Below are 18,415 nucleotides of genomic sequence, written 5' to 3' on the forward strand. Positions count from 1 at the left end.
ACACTGAGGCACGGATATTACTAAGCTGATTTTTTTTTTTCGTTAACAGGAACTGCAGGTACCAGAACTTTGGGTGGCAAAACTCTAGTCAGCCTCTGAGAGGCCTCCCCAAGGTCAACGAAGAACACCAGTAATAGAAATAAAGATGCAGCTCAGCCACATCCAAACACTACGTAAAATCTTAGTTTAGGGTTAAAGAAAAATGCACTCAGCCCCCTTCTCCTGACCCCATTCTAAACCTACATTATCATAAATAAATGGATGCAAGACAGGAATCTTACCAACAAATATTCTCAGGATAAGGAGCGTATGTAACCTCCCAGTTTGATATGTGCAGCTCCCTGCTGTAGGACGATGGCTGGGGTTCTCCTTTACACTTAATACTCTGACATTTGCAGGCATTGAAGTCCTTAAGGATACTGTAAGGAAGAAAATGAAGTGGAGGATTTTTCCAAATATTTACACCTGAAAATGCTGCATATGTAATGAGAAAGACTGGGGATAGTGATAAAGATTTTTTTGCTTTTAATAACCAGAGATCAAGATAGTACTTAGACAGCAACTTAACATTATATCATGCATCTAATGACCATCATATAAACAGTTACTACCACAGGTCTTTGAGACCTGACAAAGTTGAAAACAAAAAGCAGTCTTGGTTTGAACTGTTCAGTGCTTCTACCAACATGAACAGCAGCAGTGGCTCGTATGAAAAAAATATTAAAAAATAGATCAAAGCCTGAGAACATTGGAAAAAATAAAAACAAAGACAGCCAGTTCCCCAAACAGCTCTCTACGTAATTTCGGCTGTTTTCAAATCAAAGCAGACTAAAGGATTAATCTGCACTCTCATTTCATTACACTAGTATCAAAACTAGCCAATTTTGCCTTGAATACCAATTCTCAGAAAGTTTTTTATCATCCTGGTATTCTCACAATTCAAAATATTACCCACTTTCGCCCACTCCTAAAATAATCACAATACTTAATTTTATCTTCAAATGTTATGAGTTGATTGACAATCAATGTATTTAACAAAATTTAAACATGCCCAGAATAAACACTTCAAAAGATTTCTCAAAACACAGCAATAAAAGTGCTAGGCATATATTCAGAGACAATACAACTGTGTGCGTGTAAAAGAAGTTCCACTCCAGATAAGCTCTATTACACTAGCATGGAAACAGTATATATTATATTTGAACGTTCTCTAAAATTCCTGAACGTGCTTGTTTCTCAATTGTGCCCTTAACATAAAGAAAAGAGAGAACCACACACACTAACACCAAACAAACAAACAAAAATAACCCCCAAAACCCAGATCTTTACCTTACCAGAATTCAAGTAGTGATGTCAAATTGCCAGCATCTTGCAGCAGCAAGTATTTAACAGTTAATTATACTTTGATAGTTTATTTTTTAAAATACATACAGAGCAAGCTTTAGCATTACCAGCCATACTACCGAGCACCATCATTAATCCAGGTTCTGCAACCCCTGACTCCATGAACCTCAGTCCTGGCTTCCTGTTTCTCCCATCCTATTTCAGGGCTCTGTGGAGCAGAGCACACTAAGGGCACCAAATAACTTACTAATTTGATGGTAGCCTCAGCTTCACATGTAATCTAATCTAATTTTCCAGAGAATGGAGTCCACCGCATCAATTCCAAGCTAAAAAACATAAAATCTTTTCAGTTCTTGATAATTCAACTCAGAGACGCCTGCAGTGCAGCTCAGAACACATGCCCAAGGAGAGACTATCCCACAAAAATTGTACAGGGCAAATTAGCAGCTTGAGAAGGAACTTCAGCGCTTATTTCTTCTTTCAGTTTCACATCTTAAAATGTTATTTCATGCTCTAGATTCTCTAAATATGGTGTGTAGCATTACAAAATTAGGAGGGGGACAGATTTCACCACACAATCACAATTCAGTTAAAAAGCAGCAAGCAAAACTTTCTCCAGCATCTCAAATTCTTGCAAGGAATTCTAAACCCTGGACTTCCTTGGAAAAGAGCCTGAAAGACTGGTGCTTTAACATGACTTGAAGGTTAAAAGACTGCAGACAATTTAAATCAGAGAGACTATGAAGAATAAAAATGGCATGATGTGTTATTTTTGTAATACAAATATTATTCTGCTTCCCTTTACCCACTTTGTGTTAGTAAAAGATGCTCACAAAGTGCCAACAGAAAACAAGAGGCTACATGCATTTATTTTGTTTACAAAGGACCGAGTAAAAGGCATTGAACAACTTCAGATATTAGGCCTACACATGTATCTATAATAGCAGGTAAGACAGGTATGTAATGTGTATCTATCATCTATGGCCAGGTCAGTCACCGACTCTACTTTGTTGAGATGACTAATGACTAACTAGAAGTGTAATTTGCACCCACTGTGACAGTTTCGTAATTGGACCATTTGCACAGTAGAAAATGGAGAAATCGGTAACTCGTATTCAAGAGCCAGTTAGTCTGGCCTAGTATTAACCTACACTGATGGACTGGATCCCGCACAGAAGAGAAAGGCTCCTTATCCCAATAAATGTCCAGAGTCATTTAGTCCCTTAGATCGTTTCTTCACTCGAAGCATAGAGTCTAAATGCACACTTACGGGAAAACTTGCCGGAAAGCAAAGCAGACCAAATCCACAGGATGGTGAAGCAGAAAAAAGGAAGAAGAACCAACATAAGCAAACAAGCAACACAAACAGGAGATCAGGTGTACTATTATAGTTAAAAGAGAACAAATAAGACAGCAGACAAAACTTACTAGGTTGCCATGGACTTCTCTTGAAATGTTACAAAAGCCATTCCCAGCGGGTTATTATGAACAGCTTGTTCCTCTTTTGAATATTCTTCCGTCAGTTCATTTCTAACTTTGGTATAATAATCTACAGCGTCCTCCTGTCAGGAAATTGATGACTGTTACATCCAAGTACCAGACGGCTAATATCTTCATTAAAATACAGCTTACACAAACCATAGCCTCTCTTCCTCATACTACTTCCACAAATTACAAATCACATCACAATGCAAAGACAAACAAACAGGAAGTTTTTCTTGCACTTCAATTTTTGCACTAGGATTACATTTGAAAAGTTTTGGGGAATTCCTTTTCTGTACAGTGCAAGAACATGAAGGATGAGCTATCTGCAATAAACGAATTTTCTGAAGCTCAACGATGTCACACAAAAACTATTCTCTACTCTTCTAACAATCTACCTAGCTGTAACTAAAAATGAACACAATCTCTTACCTTTTCACATCCTCTGATTTCACAACAGCAGAATTGACCACATGGCTTAGGATTGATTTGGACCCGCTTGCCATACTTCTGATGCAGGTGTTGATAGTAAGTCAAGCTTTTTTCTGCCTGTTTTCTGGACAGAAAAATACATCCATAACATTTTGCAAGAAAACAGTATCAACATCAAGCTCAAGAAGAATATAATCCCCAAGAGAAAAAAGTTACGTCACGGACTGATAACAAATTAATCGGTCACCAAAGATATTCATATACCTTATTTTGGCTACTTAGTATAATTTATTTTCAAGTCTGTAACAGCAAGCGAGGTTCCAGGAGAAAAACCAATGTATAGCCCAGAAGATAAACACTTTTTTCTCCCATGACCAGCACCTCTGGCCAAAGAAGCAGGGTCCCAGAGTTATTAATTCAATAATTGGGTTTTTCACTTTGCACTGCCTGACAATAGTTAAATACATAAATAAATAAATAATCCGCAAGTCAAAGCTTATCTTATGCAACACACAACATATCACACCTACAAGAAACAGGCTGAACCCCACAACTCACCTTAGAACACAGCTGAATCTAACTGAAGTCCAGACCTTTAAGAGCCGAATTCATGTCTAGTATGTGCAAGCTTAGTACTACTGGCGTATGTTGATTAAAGACTGGCAAAGCATTCATAAAACTATGCTAAACTCAGGTAGATTACAAAAATAAGTACCTTTTTTTGAAGAGACGAATAAGCTTGGCTACGTCATAACACAGCTGGACCTCCAGCACAGTGCAGGTTGGGTAGGCAGCACTGAAAAGGAAGCAGTACGTGAGACCATAAGAACAGAAAGTACAAGGAAGAAACTGTTTCAAAGAGCACCACTGATGTCTAACTGACATCTCAATCACTCATTTCATTTCTGAATGAGGTATCATAGAGTGGAGACTTCCAGAGAGACAGTTCCTGAAAGTTACTTTAATATGAGACGGGAGCATGATTGGAAAGCGTGGATACACAGCCACTTTCTTAGATTCTAATTTTAAGATCAGCTAACTAACTTTATTGAAATATAATCTTTTCTCAATTCTGTCTAAGGAATAAGATATGTTTTCAGAAGACAGATACTATAATATAAATTTTAAACAGTGCAAAAGTCAAAAAACATTTCTGCTTGAGCAGGTAAAATTACTAGGACAATTTTAAATCTCCTGTTCCTAATGATACTACTCTAGCGTGGAACTTACGTGAAATGGCCTTGTATCGTCTCTTCTTTTGCATTTTTTGGAAGACCAGTTATAAACAATGTGCACTTAACCTGCAAGAAAAAATGCAACTCTGATTTTGAGAAACCACATCATGAAAGAGAAAACAAGAACGTGAGGAAGGCAGTGGTGACACAGCACAAGTAGCTGTCTTGTAGAGGGGGAAAAAAGGTAGGAAATTTTGATTTTGTTGGGAGCTGCATCTATTCAAGACAGTGCCACGTTCACCTTCTACATTGGTAATAGGTTACACCAAAATTTCACAAATGCCTCCCCAATCCCCTTCTCTCCATCCATTTTCACAGTTCACTCTGTGGAGCTTTGCTTTCAGTGAATTCCTTCACACTTACATCACATTCTAGCAAGCAGGAGGCATCTTAGCAATTTGCTTTTTTAGCATTATCCACTTGCAAACATGCTATATGGTTTTTTTTCACCCCAGTACAGAAACTTACTATGTTTTCTTCTTTATATGTGACATACTTCATGTGATGTCTCATGAAGCCAACAGTCAGAATCAGGTAAACAACAGCAAAAACTGTGTGCAGCCAAAGAAGATTATTACTGTCGGACAAAATGTTATGAATATGAGAAACAGGAAGAACTAATTGTCCAAATGATACAAGTAGCCATCAAAATGCTAAACAGATTACAAGTTCTCATTGAACACAAAACAAGAAAAAAGGTAGCTACTGATAGTCAGTCACACCTATGCAGATGCCTTGGACAGTCATTAGGGTTACTCGCTTATCATAAAATTCTATAGGTAACAGACCTACAAAGAAAACAGATAGTCTATGACACGGACATTTTTGGGCAGCATTTGACTTGCGCCTTCTCATCCAGATGACCAACAGCACACACCATGTTAGTTGCCAAAATGTTTTTTATTGGCCTTATTAGTTACTGTGCTGAGTGCATAACTGAACTCTCCTTGAACACAATCCTTACCCAAATTGAAAACAGCCTAATACAGGGAGCAGATTCTGCTTCTCCGATAGCTCCTTCCTCAAAGCTTACAGAAGTTCTGTTCTGTGAACAGTTCTTCAGTTTTGCGAAGAGCATTAATAATTACAATTAACCTAAAATACAGGAACCTATTTTACAGATAAAAAACCCCAACCAAACAGAAAATCCCCACTAGTTACTAGGATTCATAACATGGTTAAAAAAAACAAACTGCGTTGGCAGAAACTCTATTGGACGTAGTAGCATGGATAGACGTGGAATGATCAAGTAATAAAACAGAAAAATTGTACACCTTTGTATCTCAACTATTTTACAGACTGTTTTTAAAACACATAGAAGTAATTTTAATCGTGATCTAGGATGGGAGAGACATGCACACAGATAAATCTGATGTAAGAGAATTTAAATCATCCGAGTCACACATTCTAGTAAAGCTGTCAGTTTTATTTTCCTTCTGAGGTATGGTTTCTTTTAATGTGGAAATTTCTGAAAATAATATCACTAGATACGCAGTCATTAGCCAAGAGAAACATGTGGTGTAAGAAGTAAGAGCTGAGAGAGTAGAATCCAAGTTTCCAGATTTCTTATCAGCACTGTAACTGCATAGCCTGAAGTTGAACGTATCCCAGTTTCAGGTGATGAAGTATCAATAAGTAATTCCCACCCCATGAGCCATGCTGCAAGTGTCAATTCATGTGTTTAGAGACTATGGCAGGAAACAGACATACGCATAAAAGTACCTTGCAAGATTTACTTACCCAGTTTGTAAGTTTACTATAGTTGTTCTTCCAAAACTATAGGGATCTTTATCTAAAAACAACAAAATCAAGTAGCATAATTAACTGGTGCAAGATTCACAGGCAAACTATCAGAAAGTCAGCTTTTAGTCTTTTTTCTTTTAAATGTTGATATACTTCTTTTTAATGCTGAGCATGTTCATTATTAAAAAGATTTAGAATCATAATTAATTCTGGTTTACACCGTATTGCATTTTAGAGTTGGAAAAAAACCCCCAGGATTATACTGCATTCAACCCATCAAGAGAAATAATAGATTATTTTAAAAATTTGAATACTAGATCTTTGCAGCAGTTCCCTTTCTCCCTCCAAGTCCATTAACAACATTGGTTAGGGATTTGAACATATTTCTTTCACATTTTTATTCCATCTTCACTGATTTCTTACCTCAGTTTTTTAAACTGCATTAATTCAGTGTTGACAAAACAGTACTGATAACCTTAGTAAGGTCAAAAATTAGAAAGTTTATATGACGTTGTTTCTCTAGACTGTCAAATATTTCAAAAAATGATAATGCAAGTGAGTGAAAACTGAGTACTTGTTCACAAAAGAAAAAGAGCTAAGTGTATCTGGAAAGCTAAACAATCTTCTAGCATAGACTGTTAAACCACATTGCAAGTTAAGTCATCACAACAGAAAGAACTGCAAATGCACAAAATCAACATATGGTGGAAGCGGAGGAAGAAGAGGAGAGACACTAAAACTTCATATTTGTTTTTCAGCCATATTTCCTAGCATCACAAAAATTAATGCAGGAAAACAGAAGCTGTATTCTCCTGCTTTAGGCGGCCAGCCATACTCTGCCATTTGAATTAACAGAGAGCATCTACTGGTATCCAAGATACTACAACTTTTATCAAATTGCAGTTAGAGAAAGACAGTGCACACAAATTGATGCACATTACAAAATCCATTTTGGTATAAATATACAGGTAGTAACTAGACCAGAAGAGGGAACTACGTTCTGTAAATTCTTTGAAGGCGCCAGCATCTTTCTCTTTATGAAGGAGGTGAAGACAGCAACTAGGGCACCAGTGTGTTGGATTTGATTCTGTAAAACTAGGGATGCTGACTGAGAACACAGAGATGGAAAGCAAGAAAGGAGAAGTGACTGTGAAGAGATAAAGGGTCCTTTGAAAGAGAAAAAAAAGAAAAGAAATTCAAAGAAGGAAAAAAGAACAGCAATGGTCTTTAAGAAAGCAGATATTAATATAAACAGAGAATTGCTAAGAAAGAGCTCATAAAAGGGAAGTCAGAGATGGCAGTTCCAGAAAGAAACAATACTAAAGACAGAGGTACAATGTATCCCATTACAGACGAGGGCTAAGTCACAAGGCTCTTTAAAACACAGGTAGGAGTACACTGAAAACAAAAACTAGGCCACATTATTAAGGACAATAGAAGAGAATAAATTATAGGGACAAAGATCAGCAAGGTCAATACACAAAATAAGATGCAATTGTTGTGGTATAAGAACAAACAGAACAAAACACAAGCAAGTACTCCGCTTGAGAGCTCCTGGGAAAACCAAATGAATTACTGCTTTTTTTTGCATCGTTATTCACCAAGATGATCAACAGCGAACAACTCTGTAAACATGATCTTGACAAGACTGATACAAAGCCAGGTATAAAATGGGCTTATAAGCACTCATTATCAAAAATGGAAGAACGTTGAAAGAGGATTTAACAGAGTTGTGTCCACCAGTATTCTCATTAGCAACCTGAATGGCAGACTAGAGGACACACTTACTGTATTTGTTGCGTGTGAGTTAATAATGGAAAGAGGTAGGTGTCACACTGGCAGACATAATCAGGAAAGAAACTGCAAGAAACATGAAATAATTCTGTCTGTCAGCACTGACAAAGTCTCAGCGAGAAGATTTGTCCAGTTTTGAGCTGCAAACCAAGACAGAAGGGAACAATGGGAGACAGTCTAGCTAGATAATAAAAAAGCTCAGAGGATGGCTGATGATTTTATGATCAGCCAAATCAAAAACATTTCTTATTAATGACCAAATTAACTGGTCTGGTTTATAAAAAAGAGGGAAAAGGACAGATGAATTGTTAATCCTCAAGCAGCTAAAAGGATATTGCAAAGAGGAAAAGAATAATCTATTCTCCCCAGTGATCTTAAACTGCAGCGAAAGAGGACACTAGAAAAAGATTTCTCAACTGTGAAGAGAGTTTCCGTTGGCAATAACCACCGATAAAAATCATAAAGAGTGCCTAGATAAACACCAGTTAAGAGGGCATAGGTCAAGTTAATCCTGCCTTGAGCCTTCTAGGTCTAGCTGTCCATGTCTGCATGTGGTCTGTCACCTTGTTTCTGACAACAGTTTTTGCCAGACGTTTAAAGAACCCTCTACTCTCATACGAATTTCACAGAAAATGACACACACATCAGACTGAGTGGGTAGAGGACGACGACACCCACAACAAAATGACACAAACCTTACAAAGTTTACCAAAATAAAAAAATCCTAAAAGCTTTTCCAATGATATAAAACACAAAACTCTTCTCAGAATACAAGAAAAATTCTTACCAAGTAGATCACCCGATAGGTTGACAGGCAATATGACACACACAGACAAAATGCTGACAGCAATCAACAAACAGATGATGTGACGCTGGAAGGCAAGGTAATGTATGGCATCTTCACCACATCTCTCATGAATCTCGTCATCGCTGCATCATAGACAGAAAAGCACACGGTCAGTCTACTTAATGTCCTTGGGGTTTTGGAGGGTGGTTTTTGAACATACACTAATTTCTCAGTCTACCCAGTGACATCTCCATCAATCCCTATCTGTTTTCAACATGGTTGTGTTCTTTCATGCATAAATTTAAGTTCCAAAAGTGTCTTTTTCTTGTGCAGTATCAACATACAAAAATTAACATAAGGGAATTTAAGACGGAAACAAGTAATCTGAAAAGCAAATACAAATCCAAGTTCTTTTTTATTAGCCTAAAAGAGAACGAAGTAATTTGCTGTGACCTCCTGCTTTATGACAGTCACAAGGTGTTAAGTCTAGCTCTCAAACTTTAAGATCACACTGTGACAGTGTTCACTTATCTCCATAAAGGCTCCCCATGAGAAAAATGACAACAGAATCACCTTACTTTTACGACATTCAATTGACAGAAGATATTAATAGGCTTTGGAATGAACTCTCATCATCTATCCATTGTCAGCATTGACAAATCATTAAAATAGGAGTTCTTGGAAAAGGAAGGAACTGCACTAGCAAAAATGGAGAAAGACAGGCTCTATCCCCACCCCTTTTTTGTTTCAATGTACCCAAGCTAGAAACTGATTTTTAAAAATCATGATTTACTAAGCCCCAAGAGATGCAAAGAATGAACATCACACATCTAACGCTCAGTTTCTGGGAAACAGCGGGATGGGCTTTTCCTAGTTAGTCAATTCCAGCCCCAACCAAACCATCAGTTCTCCACAGAAATCCTTGCAGGGAAACCCTGTTTCCTGCCCGGGGCCCTACTGGCTTCAAACAGGGGAACGCCCACGCAGAACTCTTTGAAGGGTAAAAGCCTAGAGCCTAGTTATTAGCTCAGAATCCATATAAATGCCATAGATTCACTTAGGTTCACACACCGTCCCAAGATCAGGAAGTCCCTGGGCTGCCAGCAGAAGGATGACTGTATCCTGAAGAAGTATTCCCATAAGCTGACCTTGTTTTCATACTCTTTTTCCACCCCACCAGAGGCACCTCTATCACTATTTGTATTAAATTCTATCTACTCAAGGGAAAAAAGAATTTTGAATGCAACCCCCCTTTTGCAATTAAAAAAAGAGCAAAGCAAACCACAGCTCACTATTTCTGTTTCATACACTTACTGCATCCGAAAAGCAGCTGTCATCCAAGAACAAAACCCCTATAAATAAAGAAGGAAGTTTTTAGGAGCTAACATACAAAAAATGTAGTCTCTAATCTGTACAATTAAGAGAAGTGTTTCTATTAAGCCAATCTCTCAGCTAAAAAGCTGGCAGTTTGTTGCTATGAAATCATCATTTAGAAACATAGAGAAAAATACCTCATACTCTACACACTTTTTACAAGATACTTCATATGTCTGTCTTCAGAGGGTTTTTTTTTTTCACTTGCACGTTTATTGCTTGGGCACACACGTGTGTCCAGATCCCATCTCCAATGAACAGAAGTCAAGATTGAGGCTTCTAAAGAATTTTTTAAAAGAATTGTTTTAGAGCAGAAAAGGTGATTATTTTTTCCAAAACCATTTCCAGAGACTCTCCAATTTCAAGGACAAGTTCCATGAGAGGCTAATGCAAGTTAATCAGTTAAATGGTAGTTAGAAAAAACGCTGTGATAACATTAACAGAAAGGCTTCTTGTATAGGTTTACAAATCTTCCTATGAAACTGTACAGCAGAGATCACATCTCCCTGAATGTTCCAGTATGGTTCAAAAAAAATCTTGTCTCTTGAAAAGCCTCTTCTTTCAAGTGAATAGTATCAAGCTAAAGAGACACATTTTTATTCAACAGTTTTAATTATAAAGTTGCTTTATGGTTTTAAAAAAGATGAAGAAAACTACACAAATAGCAGAGCATCCTGATCAAACACCAGTATGCTTTTGATGCTCACACAATTATTTAGTTGCAAGGTTAGATATTGAGTTGATACATATATAAAATGTCCAATGGTGGCAGCCTACATTTTAACAACTTTCGCATGGATCATTCTGAAGCTCCAACACAAAATGATAGAGATGTGTGAATTCAAAGACTTCAGAGAGACTATGGATGGAACCAATAAAAAGTTTGGCCAAAAAATTATCTTCCACTCCAAATCAGTTTTCATATTAAGAGCACATGGCTTATTACTAGCCTCGCACTTGCACTTGCATCCAGTTTTCTCATCTTTATGAGGAAGAAAATGTACTATAAAGACCAACTATATATTATTTGCAACGTGAACATAATATAACTTTTTCAACTGTTATTTAAGTACAAATTATTTAGTAGTCTTTTTTCTTCCCCGTCTCCCCTCTGAAATGCTAACATATAACCCCCCCCTAATAAAAAAAAAAAAAAAGGTCACTTAAAAATGACGACCCAAGATACTGATTTGCGATATAGCAATAGTTTCTTGGAAATGGAGAGAGATTACGTATGGTTCTATAAAAACACAACACATTACTAATTTTTGCATATAGATGTTCTTCCAGTTTAATGACTGGTTCATTGGGCTAGGTGGAATGGCAAATTACAACAGATTCCATTAAATAGCTTGCATTAAAAAAACCACATCAAAACTCTAGAATACTTACCCTATCATATTCAAGATCTTCAGGTACTGATGAAGATGTTGACAATCGGTTGTATCTTGATTCACTAAAATACATTAAATGACGCTTTTAAGAATCTTTAATAACAGACGATGGAATTCCACAGAATTATTTCAGCTTTAACAATCCTGAAGTAACTAAGGGAAGTAGTACAAAAACACTTTTCCACTTAGGAAAGCTGTGGTTTTCATCTTGTAGCATACGCTTAATTATAGAAACATTTGCTGCGTCTCATGTTGAAAAGGGAGGACGTGAGCTCCTGACGTGCGAGCATTTAACTGAACTAGAAAGAAAACAATGTTTTATTGGGATATTAAACCACAGTAAATAAAAGAATACAACACAGGTTTGGAAGTCCATTGAGGATCAGATTTGCAAGGTAGCTTCCTGTTCAGATACTCCTCATTACAAGACATCAACCCTTTTCCCTCCACCTCCCTTCCATCATCTTACAGCCACTACTGTGTGGCTCAGAATTTCTCTGCATAAGTAAATCCCTACCTGCAGGGCCACCTCCTCACACAAATTCAGTCCTGCAGCAAGGCTAGAAATATTTAGAGACTCTGTGGCCCTCAAATATAGCAAAGTACCTGTTTTTAGTTTGTTGCTAAAAAGAAATGTTGCAATGGTGATGTGCCCATAATTACATTACAATACATGTTAAAATGGAGTGTATTCATCGGTGTATCTATGATAATTTTGACCTAGCTCGCTCAGGTCACAGTCCAGCAGGGACAGTAACATAGGCTCCTAGGTGTCTGACTGCTCAAGGACCTGTTTGTCCCATGCAGCCCTCTACAGCCCACATGGGAGCCTACACCACAGCATCTTCATTCTTGCTGCCTGAGCTAGCTGTCTCAGTTATCGCCCATCTTTTTTTTTTTTTTCACCATCTACTTTTCACAATTGTACATGGATTACACCTAAAACCACATTTTGAGTCCTTTCCTGTTGCTTCGTTGTGAATTTACCACAACTTAGTTATACCAGTAACACCAGGAAGAGGCTCGCTGTTAAAAGTTTACCACTTCGTAAATAGACAGCTAGCTTTTAAACATCCCAAGACATCATCCTGTAGAAATAATATTAAAAAAAAAATAATCATAAGCTCATTTGCAGCATTACTAAAAATCAGTGAAGAATTTCAGAAACCTGCAACGATACATTTCTTTTTGATTTTTAAACCCTTCAGAAATATTATGGCACAGGCTGCATAGGGAGCTCTGGGAAGATACTGGGCTGAGCCAAGATAAACAAAATAGTTAATATCTTTCTTTCACAGAAACACACTGTAAACATCAAGGTGTAGGTATGTGACGTGTTAGCAGACAAGCAGTCTATTTTCTCATCTGCACTTCCTTAACCCACAACTGCAGAATGAAATTCATGACTGCCAAACACACAACTTTATTACTGAAACCGCAAAGAGTAACTCTGTGAGTGGGACGTATTTCACACAAAGCAGCATGAGGACATTTTTAACAAATATGTGCATGTGATTACAAACGCATCTAATTGATACAAACTTAATTTAAGCCCTATTTACTGTACCTACTTCCACATTCCCCAAATGGTTTCAACAAATCAGTCTGATTGCATATCTTTTTTACCTTTCAGCTTCTGACACCAGAGCCACACGACCATAGTCCCAGAATCTCTTTCTTATAATGGAAAACAGTAATATTAAAATCTAGAAAATAAAAACAAAGATCTTTGAATATTTACTTTTCCACTTCAGAATAATTATTCTTAGGTGTATAGGAACTGTCAAAGAATGCTGTCCAAGCTCCTAAACCAACGGCCATATGTTAACCGATCCAATGGTGGCTATGCTACAAACCAACCTGTCTGGAACCAAAGGACAGAACACCTGCCTTCCTGTCCTAATTTATAAAGGAGAAGAACTGCCTGCAAAAATACTTCTAAACTGCAACTGTATGAAGGTTTGTGACAGGAAAAGTAGCAAGTAGTACTTCAGAGGAAGTCAAAATTTTCATAAATACAGCTTTACTATTATTCATTACTTAATGACTAGAACTATGATGGACGACTTGCAATTTTATTTTATTTTATTCTTAAACAGTGATGTAAACAGGCTGTAGGGGGCTCAACTATTTTCTCAGGTATGAGAATTATTTTTATCCTCAGTAAAAGTAATATATTATTATAACTCATAAACCCCAGAAACTTATATTTGATCTCTGCAACGTATTTTTTCTCTCCCCCCTGTATTTTCACTTTTTGAAAGAGGCTAAGAAAACAAGAAAAAAAAAAACCCACTATGTATTTCATAGATGCATTTCTTGTTTCCTTTTTTTTAAATAAACAAGTTGCTCTGTAGGAAGCAATGAAGCAGAAGTAACAAGGCCTGTTTTCTATGCATATGTAGCATATGTCCTCATCTCCTAGCCCCTCCTACATCCCATACCTGTTTGGCTAGAAAGTGGTGCTAGTGATGTAACTTATTTGGATCTATGCAAATACCGACTGACCAGCCAGGATACATGTCAAGATTATCTATGTGTCAAGATTACACAGCTAATTTCCGCATTTCACAATGAATAAAACCTTCTTATAAGAGCCTTCCTTCCAACAGGGAATATTAATTTAGATCTTCCTCCTTCACCTGGCCATTAAACTTCATGCAAGCAGGGAAGTTCTCTCGACTCTTTGAAACTTTGGTTGAAATTGCCTAACGTATTCTACAGTTATTAGGAGGAACTGCCAGACAAAAATGGGAAGACAATGCAATATATAAACCTTACATTCTTAGGAAACCAGCCTAGAAATAATATTCAGAAACCCATCAACTGACAGTTACTAAAGGGATCTGCAGTAAACATGTAATGAACACAGGAATACAGAAGTTGCTAAATAAATTGCAGTACTCGGTACTCGAAGAAGAGAGGAGCCTTCTACATTGCATCTAACTCTCTATCTAATGCTGTTTGAGAGGAGGGTTCAGCAGCAAGGAACTCAAAAGCAGAGACTCAGTATTTTAAAATTCAACCACAGCTTTAAAAAAAAAAAAGTCCCCCCAAACAGTCCAACTAAATCTTATTAAATGCTGTGCCATCAGTCACACAGAGCAGTAAATACTGTACATACTCAGAAAATGGATTTATGGTAGCAAGCTGCGTACACCAAATTAATAGCAAAGAATGCCACTACATAACTTTCAGGAACATCCTCTACGTTCCTACGGAACTACCAGCTCAGACCTTACACAGGTAGTTTTAAGTTTCTCCACAATGGCTTTCTAGAACTCAGGAACTATGTGATCTCTTTAGTCTCATTTTACTATCAGAAACCTCACTCATCAGGCCAATTTCAGATCTACAGCTCTTTTTCTGGTGGCTTAAGACCACCTAGACCAAATTGTAGAAATAACCAGAAGTTTTATTGGAGTCTCAGACCTCCAGATCAGCTCCAGTTTTGGAGTCTCCAGACCAGCAACTAATCCTATTCCTCCTTTGGTCAGGACTGAGCTGATCAGTACATTATCTCCTCAACAGCTTTATGAAATATAATTAAAAAAAAAATATCTGTGAAATGACAGATTTTCCATATTGTATTTCCTTTTGAAAAACAATGAAGTTCGCAATGGTGTTCCCTTCCTGAAAAGGTACCCAGCACTTAAACCCAGAATAAGGAAAAAATGTTCTTGCAGTTAACAAAACACAGAAATTTGAGCTACCACTACAAAGCCTACCACGACTCCACATACAGACCCTATGATATTGCACTCTCTCTACATCTACACAGCCAACATACAGTGACACTGTCATCGCACATGTATGTGCACCTTTATCAATGCTTTAAAAGTGTTTTGATGTTCCCAGGATGGCCTTAGCACATTTCTTATTCTGAAGATTCTCGGAAACAAATCCCTACCTGATAAATAAGAGAATTCTGAACAATATAACTTCTGAGAAGGCCACAAGGATATTCAATACACGAAATAGAAACTGGGCTTACAAAAAAGGAGGTTACATCAAGCAGCAGGACAGTTGGGATTCCACCAAAAGTTACTCCTTGGAGCACCGTGCTGCCTCGGGCAGTGCTGTAGCAGTACGTCTCATTTGTTGAGTTGAAAGGTACACTTCTATTCCAGAAGTAGACTAGATGAGAATGTCCAAAACCCAGAAAAAAGAGAGGGTTCATTTTGTCTTTCCCTTAAAAAAAAGAAAAAAAAAAAGAAAAAAAAGAACAGAAAAAGTGAAACAACCATGTGAAAAGCCTGCCTGGTATTTATGAGATGTACTAACATTACAAGTACAAAAGTACAATCCTGTACAAAAAGTACAGGAAGATTCAACCAGGAAACTACTTCAGAATTGAAGTCATATTTGACAATCTTTCCCTGTAAAATATTTCGCAATAACTGACAGGCTCAGTTAGTAGCAGTGCCCAAGCAAGAATTCCAGACATCTAACCAACCATGTCCTCTACAGACATCCGAGAAAGACTACGGAAGACCCATACAAAACAAACTGCTCTATCTTCTAACCTATAACATTAAACCACTTATTCCAGCCTGGATTCTGACTCCAGGAGGGCATTAGATTTTCCAACAATAGTAGTTTGAAGATTTTGTTCCTAGTTGATGAGCATGTGTGAACATACCGGCTTGTGAACTTTATATTCAAATGTCAAGACCTTGAGATTATTAACAAATTCACCACTAATTCCACAGAAAATAACTGCTACACAAATACACATGCTCCTCTCTGTTCTTGGAATATTGTGTGATTTTCATTTTTTAATAGGAGAATTCAACTGAAAGAACAGCACAGTAATTACAGTATATCATGAACACGAAAGAAAAAAGAGTATTTCTAATTTTCTAAGAGAACAGCCATCTATCTCATTTTAGTCAACTGACCTGCTCAGATAACGTAGCAACATACAAGAATGCACATGATTTGGCTATTGATACAAAGGTCTTTTTATCAGTGCAGGCAATTTCTCACTTATTCTGGGGCTTCCCATTTCAAACATTTCTTTTCTTGTATCTTATTAACTTGATGGTTCCCATGTACTTGGGACAAAAGCATGCTTCATGCAGAACACACCTTCTGACTGATAAATTCATGAAGAAAGCATACCCCAAAAAACTCTACCCTTTGAAAGCAAATATTGTAGATCCTCATCACAGGTCCACGGACACTACTTTTGGGATATCATGCCTCTGTAAGAGGAATGCACATGTCTCTGATGATAGCACTATTCTGGATGCTGAAAACAAAACAAAACCAAAACAAGAATATGAATAACTACAAGTTCTCCCTTTAAACAGCAGAAAAACAGCATGGAGGATACTCCACCCAAAACAGCATTTACTACATGTTGGACTGTGTGACACGGTGGGGAAGAAATTTTGTCCCAACTGACGTGTTTCATCACAAAGGTGGGGGGGAGAACCAAAAAAACCCAACACACACAACATTTGTGCCATGAATCTATACTGGTTTTCTAAGGATTGAAATTTAGTGCTGACAGAAGAGAGAGTATTTTTGAACATACTTTAGAAACCTTCATCCCAACAACTGCAGAGGCTGCATGCTAAATTTTAAGTAACACACTGGTTCTTATCAGACACGGTTTCCAATTCTCGAAAGCTGTTATTTTTAAGTAAGCCAGCCGTCAGTGAGATAAAGAGAAGGGCAAGACCTCCCAGGGGTGGAGCTGCGCTGCTGCAGCAGCCAAAGGAGCACGCAACGAGCGGCACTTCCCGACCTTCCCAGGGAAGGCGAGCACCGGTACGGGCTCTAGGATCGAGAAACCGTTTCCCTTATTTCGGCTGGGACCCCGACAGTGTCGCCGGCCCTGGGAGGGGCGTGACATGGGGGCTGGCAGGGGCAGTGTCCCCAGGCGGCACACCAGAAAACCCCAGGGCAGGGAGTCAGCCCCTTCGTTCCGTGCTTGCCTCTGGGCAAGGAGGACGTACGGGGGCTAGCTCCCCGCCCTGCGCCGCCCCTCCACAGCCCCCAGCGCTGCCCCGGCCGCCCGCTCCCCGCCCCGAGCCCGCGGAGGACCGGGGTCCCGCTGACGGGAGAGCGGGGAGGAGGCCCAGACGAAACAGCTGTTTCCTCCAGAGGGCCGGGCGGAGGGGAGCGGCAGGCAGCCGGCCCCGGCCCCCGCGGGCAGCCCGGCCCCACCCGGCAGCGCAGCCCGAGCACCGGCGGCCGCCCCTCAGGGCTCACCTCTCCCCTCCCCGAGGCCGCCTCACGCACCTGCCCGTCCCCACACAGCGCCGCAGACCGGGGCTGCCGCCGGCAGCGCTGCTCCCGCCCTCCCTTACCTGCACCGGGCCGGCCGCTGCCTCTCTCCTTCTCTCTCGTCTCGTCACCACACGGGGCGCAGCGCGAAGCACCGTCCCAGCCCCGAAGTTACAAGCCCCAGCAACAAGTCCCGGGAGGCGCGCATGCGTGCTGGGGCGGGCCGGGCCGGCGCCGGCGGTTAGAGGCCGGGGCGGCGGCCATTGATCCTCCGCCTGCCTCCTTCCCTCCCTGCCTCCCTCCCTCACGGGGCAGCGCAGCGCCGGAGGCGGCTGGCTTGTCCGTGGGGATATTGGTGCCCCTCGCCTCTCTGGCCTTCTCTTTCAGACCCTGAAGTGCCTTCCCTCAGGGAAAGGACCGCGTAGTAAAATAACCGGGGGGAAGTTGCCGTCATTTTTCATCTGCCGCCAATATGACATGGCGGTCGGGAGGTGCGGTCACCCGGTTTTGTCCAGCGGGGTTTTGTTCTAGCGCAGGAGACAGTCGGAGCTGCGCTGGGAGCTGGTTTTATTCCCACATGGCAGGGTCAGCAA

At 39.4% G+C, this 18,415-nt stretch overlaps 1 protein-coding gene across 12 annotated transcripts in view; it reads right to left on the minus strand.

The window, feature by feature from the left end:
• The window catches only part of TMEM63A (transmembrane protein 63A), a 33,366-nt gene extending 15,371 nt beyond the window's left edge, over nt 1-17,995 (minus strand). For 6 of the 12 annotated variants that reach the window (XR_012673177.1, XM_075147239.1, XM_075147236.1 and 3 more), the window contains exons 1-14: nt 17,906-17,995; nt 16,710-16,839; nt 15,580-15,776; nt 13,212-13,291; nt 11,584-11,647; nt 10,132-10,169; nt 8,818-8,960; nt 6,234-6,285; nt 4,962-5,070; nt 4,489-4,559; nt 3,974-4,054; nt 3,259-3,382; nt 2,773-2,906; nt 282-419 (exon numbers count right to left, since the gene is read on the minus strand). Coding sequence is in view for 11 of the 12 variants with exons in the window: in XM_075147239.1 (XP_075003340.1) it covers nt 282-419; nt 2,773-2,906; nt 3,259-3,382; nt 3,974-4,054; nt 4,489-4,559; nt 4,962-5,070; nt 6,234-6,285; nt 8,818-8,960; nt 10,132-10,169; nt 11,584-11,647; nt 13,212-13,291; nt 15,580-15,765 (1,220 nt within the window). In the remaining variant the exon portion in view is untranslated. Of the gene's footprint in view, nt 1-281; nt 420-2,772; nt 2,907-3,258; nt 3,383-3,973; nt 4,055-4,488; nt 4,560-4,961; nt 5,071-6,233; nt 6,286-8,817; nt 8,961-10,131; nt 10,170-11,583; nt 11,885-13,211; nt 13,292-15,579; nt 15,777-16,486; nt 16,631-16,676; nt 16,840-17,837; nt 17,857-17,905 lie in introns of those variants that run through there. The other 6 variants (XM_075147230.1, XM_075147231.1, XM_075147232.1 and 3 more) reach the window with 6 other exon arrangements.
• Nucleotides 17,996-18,415: the final 420 nt, after the last annotated feature.

The sequence above is a fragment of the Calonectris borealis genome, chromosome 3 (genome assembly GCF_964195595.1).
Source record: "Calonectris borealis chromosome 3, bCalBor7.hap1.2, whole genome shotgun sequence".
Lineage (NCBI taxonomy): Eukaryota > Metazoa > Chordata > Aves > Procellariiformes > Procellariidae > Calonectris > Calonectris borealis.